The sequence below is a fragment of the Mauremys mutica genome, chromosome 1, assembly GCF_020497125.1.
Source record: "Mauremys mutica isolate MM-2020 ecotype Southern chromosome 1, ASM2049712v1, whole genome shotgun sequence".
NCBI classification, from domain to species: Eukaryota; Metazoa; Chordata; order Testudines; family Geoemydidae; genus Mauremys; species Mauremys mutica.
The window spans coordinates 157,465,074-157,475,182 of NC_059072.1; the positions used below are offsets into that span (position 1 = coordinate 157,465,074).

Consider the following 10,109-nt stretch of genomic DNA (forward strand, 5'->3'; position numbering starts at 1 on the left):
CTCTCCCCCGCCCCAAAATATATTTCTCCCACCTAAAAACAGCTTTGAATTCTATCCGCCAAAGAATTAAAGTATTAGTTGTTAATGCTTAAAAAATTCAGAGACAATGACTGCTAAACTAGGGGTATGGCTACACTTGAGAGTTGCAGCGCTGGTGGAGGCTTTCCAGCGCTGCAATTAGTAATTGTCCACACCTGCAGGGCACATCCAGCGCTGCAACTCCCTGGCTGCAGCGCTGGCTGTACACCTGGGTCTGCTTGGGGTATAACCATTGCAGCGCTGGTGCTACAGCGCTGCTCGTAAAGTGTGGCCACAGACCAGCGCTGTTATTGGCCTCCAGGGTATTAGGAGATATCCCAGAATGCTTTTAACTAAATTACTCCCTTTGTTTTGTTATGCTGCCTCTCTTTGTTTTGTTGTGAACTCGGGGCTCCGGGAGCTGCTTATCTAAAAAACAAACACAGCTCCTGTTTGCCGTGATCAATCTGTAACTGACTGAACAATCAAATGAGATAAACCCACTACCTTGCTGTGAATGAGGCAGGCAGGGGGATGAGTGTTTGCTTGACGAGAGAAACAGCGGGGGAAGGGGTGAGAAAGGGAGTCCGTTGGAGCAGCTGCTTATCTGGTCTGCAGGCTGTTTGCAGTTAAGAGTAAGGGGTCAGGAAAAATTTCTGATTTTGCAAGGCAGGGAGCTGATACACAGTGTCAGCTCCAAAAATCCACTCTCTCTCTCTCCCCCGGTCCCTGTCACACTGCACCCCACCCCCCTCTTTTGAAAAGCACGTTGCTGCCACTTGAACGCTGAGATAGCTGCCCATAATGCATCACTCCCAAAAGCGCTGCAAATGCTGCAAATGTGGCCACACTGCAGCGCTGGTAGCTGTGAGTGTGGCCACACACCAGCGCTTTCCTTACACAGCTGTACGACCAGCGCTGTAACTCCCAGCGCTGCAACTCTCAAGTGTAGCCATATCCTAGGCCAGTAAACTCTTCAAGCACTAAGCTGGGATAGTGGGATAGCATGGCCGGATAGGTGTTCTCAAGTTCTAATTTCTGGGATAATATATAATAAATTTTGAGTGCTAGAAGGTCTCAAGATAGCAGCTGCTAAAATCATGTTGTAATTCAAGTTGGGGTTGAACAGAAAGAGAGTTACCAAAATAAGGTTACTATTGAGTGTATTCTCGGCATTGTATGTATGTTTGAGTTTCTTTAAACCCTGTGGGAATCCGGAAGTGGAATCCTATGACATAAATCAGCTTTAAAGGTCAACCATATTTTAAGTTTATCTAATATGATTGTTTCCTTCAGTGCAGTAAGATAGTTTTAAAGTGAAATGTGCTTCAAGTCCTAAGTATTATTATTATTATTATTATTTTTCAGGGGAGGGAGAGCTCAGTGGTTTGAGCATTGGCCTGCTAAACCCAGGGTTGTGAGTTCAATCCTTGAGGGGGCCACTTAGGGATCTGGGGCAAAAATCTGTCTGGGGATTGGTCCTGCTTTGAGCAGGGGGTTGGACTAGATGACCTCCTGAAGTCTCTTCCAACCCTGATATTCTATGATTATTAATGAATAATTCCTGCTTAGAAACATACACTAGGAATTTCCATGTCAGAGGAGACTAATATTAACCTAGTTTCATTACCAAGCTTTCCTAATAGCCTTTTTAAGAGGCTTTTAAAGTTTAAGTTAAAATTGTGGCAGTGAACAAGCCAGTCTGTGTCTTCATTTTGCTAAAATAACTCTAAACATCTTTGATTCATTTTTACCAGACTAGCAAAATGTGAGAAATTTTGGAAAACTGGATTTAAAAGGGGCTAAGTTCATTAATAGCATAACACAAGTCCCCAGAAGTAAAGGCAGTTGAGCCTGCACACATGAGCAATGAATATGTGCCAAATTGGAAACTCTTGTATCATGGCATTTAGCAGTTATTTCAAGTCCTATACTAATTGAGACCAATGCCAGGGCTGCAGTATAATTCTAGGGGAGGTGTGGTTCTGAAAGAGATGTCATTCTTATGATGAAAAGTTAAATTGTAGTGCCTTCTGCTTGTTTCAGTGGTAGCAAAACTGAAGTTAAAAATCCCTCTTTTATATTTCCAAGGCTATGGCTACACTTGCATTTCAAAGCACTGCCGCGGCAGCGCTTTGAAGCGCTAAGTGTAGTCAAAGCGCCAGCGCTGGGAGAGAGCTCTCCCAGCGCTGTCCGTACTCCACCTCCCTGTGGGGAATAACGTACAGCGCTGGGAGCCACGCTCCCAGCGCTGGGGCTTTGACCACACTGGCGCTTTGCAGCGCCGCAATTTGCAGCGCTGGAGAGGGTGTGTTTTCACACCCTGCTGCAGCGCTGCAAATTTGCAAGTGTAGCCATGGCCCAAGAGACTGAAAAACCACAATAGCTGGGTCAGCTGCATCTCTCCCTTGATATGACTGGGTCTAATGCCAAAGGCTATGCGCATAAGCAACTGCTAAGCACAGACTGGCTGTTGCACTTGCCTACACAAGTTAAGTATTTCACATTTTTTCAGTGCTCTGTCACACAATGGGCTAGATTCTAATCTCAATGGCGGCAGTGTTCCAGAGCAACTCCACTGATGTCACTGGAGTTACACCAGTGTCAGAGGCAAAGTGACAGATTGGAATTTGGCCTATTCCATATATGGTAGTCATTAATTCATTCCTTACCGTTCAAAATACTTGTAGCGGTTCCTTCCATTAATTTCAGGATCTTCATACACAATTTGAGGAATCTGAAGAGAAGGTTGAGATCTAAAAAGCCGAAAAAGATAAAAACAGATCAAAATATTTTCAGAGAGTATGTTCAGAGCAGTTCTGATTTTTTTTTAAAGATACTGTTTTAACTATACTTCAATGTTTCTATTTCACTCTGGACTCCCACAGCTGCATCATTAAAACATACACACCTCAAACTCTATAATGAAGTAGCAGCAAACACCTTTATCTGCATAAGTAAGATCGAGATTATGCATTTACATTACTCTATAGTCTCTCATATAACACTGCAGCTCTAAACTTAATGGAAATTTCACACTGTGAATATATAAAGTCAGTCATTTATTACTTCTGTTAAAATAAAATTTGGGACTGGAGACTATTGCTCAAAGAAGATTAACCACCTGGAAAATCTGAATTTGTAAAATTCTGTTACTTTTATTTGTATGTGTGGGCATGCAAAAGAATCTGAATATATTTGTATGGTACAAAATACAAGGGGGGGATGAAGCAAATGAAGGAGAAGAGTCTCCCTCTCTAACTAAAAATGGCTACACAGATTTTGATCAAACCTGGAAATGATAGGCTGGCTCTAAAATTTTCATTTTGCATTCTCCACAAGTAAAGAATTAGGCTGACCTTGTGGATGGCTTAAGGAGTGTACTGGCTGGAATACAGCCTTTGTAAAAAATAGCCAATACTCCCCCCCCCCCCAAATTTCCCATCCTGGAGAACCTTACACTGAGTTTGAAGTAGGGCAACAGACTGTCTATAATTTCCTGTCCATGTCTTCTTGGAGGTTGTACATTACTTAGAGAGCTCAAGAGGTCATGAATGAAAGAGGTTACAGACAGGAAATAGAGCTCCCTGAAAAACCTCACGCCACAGCACCAGATAAGAACCCTGGGTAAGTCATTCCACAAGTTCAAAAAGTCACACTTCGCCATTTTTAAGACCATCTTTGGCAACTTACTAGAAGCTTGAAACTAATTTATATAAAATGGAGCAGTTTGTTGTTGCCCTAATTTTAAATCCAGAGGCGTGGCTTACAGAGACATAGATTACCAGTAGGAAATGTGGTTTGACTATTTGGATTGAACAGAGCACTGCCTGCTGTGATCTGCTGAGTCCAAGAACCTCATATCACAGGCTCAAGAGTTGCATTCTGGAACTCGGAGACCCACAGATTAGCCAACCACTACCACAAACACTGGACAGAATGAGGCTTCATCAACCTTCTCTGGCGTTCAATACATTGCAAAGGTTGTTTTAAATCATCCTTTCCCAGCACCTGCCCCGATGTATTGCAACAAAATAATATTTGGGTCAAGATGCTAGTATCTGAACCTGAAATGCTTTCTTGGCTCTGACAAACCTTTAACTGCAAAATTTTGCTTACAGTTCAAATCAGTTAATTGAGCTGATGGCTTTTGCTACTGGCATTGTCTCCACGTCAGAGTGCTTCTCCATCCAGATGAATTCTTATTTCATTCAGCACATGCGGGCACTTATTTTCATGATCTAACTGTTTTAGCATAAGCTACTCATCTCATTATAGTACAGTTATAGCCATAATAGGGACTGGGCAAATAGCCCCTTCTTACTCCACAGATCTGCTCCTTGTGTATCTTTGAGTTACATCTGCTGACTTTACTGACACAAACAAGCATTTACTCCTGTTAGCCCTGCAAAACTAACACAGCTACTGGGGACAATCTGGGTTACATTCTGTCTCTTGCATCAGCAACACTATCAACGAGAGCTGATGATGGGGATGCTGGACATTTTTCATTAATTAATTTCTCTAATGTTTTATTTTAAGAAATCTGTTCAAATTTCAACAAATTTCAAGCCGTTCTACTGTCAATTAACTTCCTGTTGCAAAATTATTACTAATGGAAGTATAAGAGGCAGAAAAAGCCCAGTTAGAGTTTCAAGTCCTGGGTGCAGTTTGAGGTGCTCAAAGTTAGAAAAAAAATCACCTTTTAGTTTGTAAAATGAGGAGATATACTCTGGGAATCACTAAACAAGAATAGGTATGGAAACCTGCATGTCACGCTGACAGTCACTGTTTCACTATTGTTAATTATACTTTAAAGCTCAATCACTTTCAACCATAAGGAGATGCATCACAAAACCAGGTCAGAGTCTAGATGCAGCTTGTTGACAGAGTTAGTGCAAGAAGTAAGTGTGAGAACAGCCAGTGCTGCTTTCACCTGCTACTTTCATGCTGGTACAAAGATGATAAGATCGGAAGGCACCACTGTGATGATCTAGTCTGATCTCTCCTGTATATCACAGGGTATAGGAGTTCCCCCAAATTAATTCCTGTTTAAACTAGCACATCTATTTTAGAAAAACATCTAATCTTGATTTAAAAGTTGCCAGACAGTGATGGAGACTCCACCATGGGCCTTGGTAAGTTGTTCCAATTGTTAAAAATGTACATCTTATTTCTTAAATCTGAATCTGGCAAGCTTCAACTTCTGATCAAAATAAGCTGAGAGGAAAATAGCACAGCGGTGATAGTTAAAACTTGAAAGCATAACATAAAGACTCGATAGAGTAAAGAATTAGTTCTTGTATGCTTAAAAGAAACCCTGTGAAGTCTTCATCCAGGCCAACATCCCTCCTTGTCTGACTACTGTCTAGCCCTTCCAAATAGCCTTTCTGAGTCCCAGCTCTTCCGATAGTGCTGCCCATTTTCTGACAAGCTCAAGTATCTCCTCACATCACTCCACTGGCTCTTGATTCATTTCAGGATCCAATTCAAAATTGCCCTTTTTTATTTTAAACCCCTCCACGGACATGACACAGCCTATTGTACTTTTCAAACCTTGTGTTCCTTTCCCTACTCTTTCTGCATGCCTAGCACTATTCTCTTTTCTATCCCTTCATGTGAGCTGGTGCAGAATCTCTTTCTTCTGCAGTTCATATTGTCTGACTGGAACAAGCTCTCTATCCTCAGCTCCTTCTTCCTATGTACCTTAATTCTTTGAAGTAGTTTGGGAAGTAAGTTTATATGCAACATGTTATTCAAAATAATATTGTGTTATTTTGTTAACTGATATAGCAACCATGCACAGTGTCCCAGATTCGCACAAGGGAAAAAATAATAAAACCATATTTAAACAACTCTAGTCCAAATGGACCAGGTAATCAGCAACTCTAGTCAAAACAAATAAGGCAGGCTAAGGAAAAGAGACCAAACAAGATGGGGCATCTGAAAAAGGGAGGGTAAATGGTCAGATGCTGACCTAAATAGGAAGGCCTCACACAGAATCTTGAATACAGCTACAGAGGGACTCCAGCCCTTGATTCACTAAAGCACTTAAACGCATGCTGAAGTACTTTGCTGAACTGGGATCCTAATGGACATATTCCAGGAGAGAGTTCCTCAGACAGGTCTCCTGCACTAAGAAGACCCTGCCCCAGGGCCGCCCAGAGGATTCAGGGGGCCTGGGCACCCCAGCCGCTGAATTGCCGCCGAAGACCCGACACTTTGGCGGCAGGCCCGGGGTGGAAGGACCCCCCGCCGCGGGTCTTCGGGGCACTTCGGTGGCAGGTGCTGGAGCGGAAGGACCCCCCACTGCTGAATTGCTGCGGAAGACCCGGAGCGGAAGAAGCTCTGGAGGCCTGGGCCCCGCGAGAGTTTTCCAGGGCCCCCGGAGCAAGTGAAGGACCCCGCTCCAGAGGCCCCGAAAAACTCTCATGGGGGCCCCTGTGGGGCCCAGGCCAATTGCCCCACTTGCCCCCTCTCTGGGCAGCCCTGCCCTGGTCCAGTCCAAATGAACCCTTGGGCTGCACAGAAAGGACAATCCAGTCAGCTTCAGCCTGGGAGGGACAAAGGAGAAAGACTATCACTTAAGTAGCTCCAGCCTGGATCACTGAAGTTTTTATAGCTCACATTGAAAACGAGCTTTAAATAAATATATATATATATTTAAAATATAGTCCAATGGTAGGATACTTACCTAGAAAGCTGCTGAAGAACCTCTAGGCGCTGCTGGGCCCTGCCTCTCCACCTTCGGTCAATAAATGGGGGCACAGGATTTCTTTCCTCCAAACGCAGATTGTACCAGGGATAATGGACCAGGCTGCTAAACATGGTTTTAAAAATCGGCATCTTTTTCTAATTTTAACATGTAGACAAGAGAAATGGCAGTTGTTATTTAGCAATTCCATGAAACACTAAAGAGATCATCGCTTCAACTAGTGTTTTTGAGTTTATATGTAAACAAAGCATGAGAAATATATAGAGATTAAACAAGTTACTGTGAATTACAGAGCTATAAATCTGGGTGGTAGAGGTGACGACAAGCTCTAATGACATCAATCAGTAAAAGAGTGCTTCCCCAAATGAGGAACATACAGGACTAAAAGGCAAGGGCATGGAGAGGCTAAGTATCAACCTATGTAGCTGCAAATAAATCCTTGAAAATGTGGCCTAAATATAACTGATGCAGCTACATTTGTTTAAGTGGGCAGAAAACCTGAAATCAGCTTTAAGATATGAATTGCCCCATTTATTTCAGTGGGTGCTAACTTAGGAGCCCAATTAATGCACTGTAAGGGTATGCCTACATTGCAGCTGGGAGGTGTGATTTCCAGTGCAGGTAAACAGACCCTGTGTGGGCCTGGCTAGCTGCTGGAGTCCAAGCCCACCTGACCACTGGAGTCTGAGCTCGGGAGACTAGCCCGAGCAGCTGCCAGTGTTGCAACATCCACACTGCTATTTTCAGCATGCTAGCTCAAGCAGAGATAGCACAAGTCTCTATACCAGGGATAGGCAACCTATGGCACGTGCGCCAAAGGTGGCACACAAGCCGATTTTCAGTGGTACTCACACTGCCCGGGTCCTGGCTACCGGTCCAGGGGGCTCTGCATTTTAATTTTAAATGAAGCTTCTTAAACATTTTAAAAACCTTATTTACTTTACATACAACAATAGTTTAGTTATATATTATAGACTTATAGAAAGAGACCTCCTAAAAACGTTAAAATGTATTACTGGCACGCGGAACCTTAAATTAGAGTGAATAAATGAAGACTCGGCACACCACTTCTGAAAGGTTGCCGACCCCTGCTCTATACCCATGCTGGGAATCACACTTCTCAACTGCAGTACAGACATACGCTAAATGTCAACATTGTGCTACAGATGCCCCCCTGACTTAAGCAATCTTTCTGTTCCAGAAAGCCTTGTGTAACTCGAACTTTGCGCAAGTCGGAAACGTATACTTGTACATTACGCAAAAATTTCCACAACTCAAAAATCCTATTTCTGGTTTATGGAACTTTTTCCGTAAGTGTGAATTTGCATTGTCAGGTCTTACGTAACCCGGGGAGCATCTGTATTTCACTATTCATCAAAGTATGTAAGAAAGGAAAGGAAGTGGCATACTATGAAGATCTATACAATCTACTCTATATGATGGCTCATTATGACTAAGCCATTAACGATAGATGGCGAGTTTGAACGGTGGCACCATTTGTTTCATTTTCCTGAAGGAGGACTCAACTTTCAAAGTCTGGGAAATGCTGTCATAAAGTTATCACAACCATCCTCATCCCATCAGATGACATTATAGCCCCAGAATTCAAAGCCATCTTGTTTTTATTATATACCAGACAGCAGCTTATTCAGATGGTCAGAGCTGTGGATAAGCACATTTTAAACAAACCAAAAGGAAAAAAGAAATAGGATGGTGGAACATGGAATTTATTTGGCTAAACAGGGATTTTGACACGAAGGGGAGATTTTCAAGTAAGTGATGCACTTTGGGCCTAAATTTGGATCCTGGGGTTTTCAGACAAGAGGGAATACTCCATACATAGACTGGACATGTAGCAGCCAATATACAAGGGCTCCCTTTCAGAAATCTGGTGTTTCTGGTGCATCATCAGACATTTTAAACAAAAAAATGCGCTCAGAGCTAGGAGTGACAGAAAGATTTGTGGGTATTTCTATGCTATTTGCTACCTGCACGGAAGCCACACCAGAAACCATAGTGACAGCAGAAGCTAACAGGGTCAACAACTCGGTGTAACTGGTAGATTCTCATCATGCCCTTTACACTCGTGACCTACAGGGATTGAGGCAATGTCTACACTACATACATTACAGCAGCACAGCTGTACCACTGCAGCTGCACCACCGCTGGAAGGTCTCCCATACAGTCACTCTATGCCAGCAGGAGAGCGCTCTCCCACCAGCCTAACTAAACTATCCCCAACAAGCGGCAGTAGCTATGTTGGCACTTTTGTCAGTGAAACTTATGTTAGTTAGGGTTTGTTGTTTTTCACATCCCTGCCTGACAAAAAGTTTTGCTGACAAAAGTGCTAGTGTAGACAAAGACTGAGTGAAAACACATCCGTGACCTTGCGCAAGTCACATTACTCTCTGTGTGCCTTAGCCGCCCATCTGTAAAATGGGGATACTAGTATTCCCTGCCTCATTAGGGTTTTGTGGGGATAAATAAAGATTATGTGACTCTCAGATACTACAGTAATGAGGGCATACACACACAAGATCAATTAGAGCTAGTGTAAATATAAATATTAGCATAGTCATGGTAGCACAGGCAGCAGCACAGCTTAGCTGTGTTGAGTACAAACCCAGCTGAACTCCGATGGTACATACTTGGCATGGCTTAGCTGTGCCACCGCTGGTACTTGTGCTATTGCAGCTAAACTATTTATACGCCCACTAGGTCTCATTGAGCTACTGTAAGTACATCTAGGCAAGCTGAGAATCCCACCCCCAGAGGTACTGTGAGTACATGTAGGCAAGGTGGGAATCCCATAGAGTTGCCTCCAGGATTGTCCTGGAGTCTCCAGGAATTAAAGATTATGTCATGTGATGAAACCTCCAGGAATCCATCCAACCAAAATTGGCAACCCTAGAATCCCACCGCTAGCTAGTACTGTAGACATAGCCATAGAGGACATCGAAAAACTTCAGAGAAACAGCGTTTAGGATAAGTGGGAGGGAGGAGACAGGAAACAGGCTTTGAATAATACATTTTTATTGGCTCCATTGCATGGAAGGCATCAGCTTGCTTTAGAAGGGCTGTGCATCAACATAAGAACGGCTGTACCGGGTCAGACCAAAGGTCCATCTAGCCCAGTATCTGTCTACCGACAGTGGCCAATGCCAGGTGCCCCAGAGGGAGTGAACCTAACAGGCAATGATCAAGTAATCTCTCTCCTGCCATCCATCTCCATCCTCAGACAAACAGAGGCTAGGGACACCATTCTTTACCCATCCTGGCTAATAGCCATTTATGGATTTAGCAACCATAAATTTATCCAGTTCCCTTTTAAACATTGTTATAGTCCTAGCCTTCACAACCTCCTCAGGTAAGGAGT

The 10,109-nt window shown here is 43.2% G+C and overlaps 2 protein-coding genes across 6 annotated transcripts in view; one reads left to right on the plus strand and one right to left on the minus strand.

Moving 5' to 3' along the window:
- CFAP91 (cilia and flagella associated protein 91) overlaps positions 1 to 10,109 on the minus strand; it is a 61,152-nt gene that overhangs the window by 48,257 nt on the left and 2,786 nt on the right. For all 3 annotated transcript variants that reach the window (XM_045001124.1, XM_045001125.1, XM_045001126.1), the window contains 2 exons: positions 6,713 to 6,870; positions 2,691 to 2,774 (listed from right to left, as the gene is read on the minus strand). In XM_045001124.1, coding sequence (XP_044857059.1) covers positions 2,691 to 2,774; positions 6,713 to 6,870 — 242 coding nt within the window. The remainder of the gene's footprint in view (positions 1 to 2,690; positions 2,775 to 6,712; positions 6,871 to 10,109) is intronic.
- Positions 1 to 10,109, plus strand: part of LOC123359704 (complement C1r subcomponent-like) — a 57,897-nt gene that overhangs the window by 12,119 nt on the left and 35,669 nt on the right. The gene's annotated exons all lie outside the window — the stretch shown is intronic.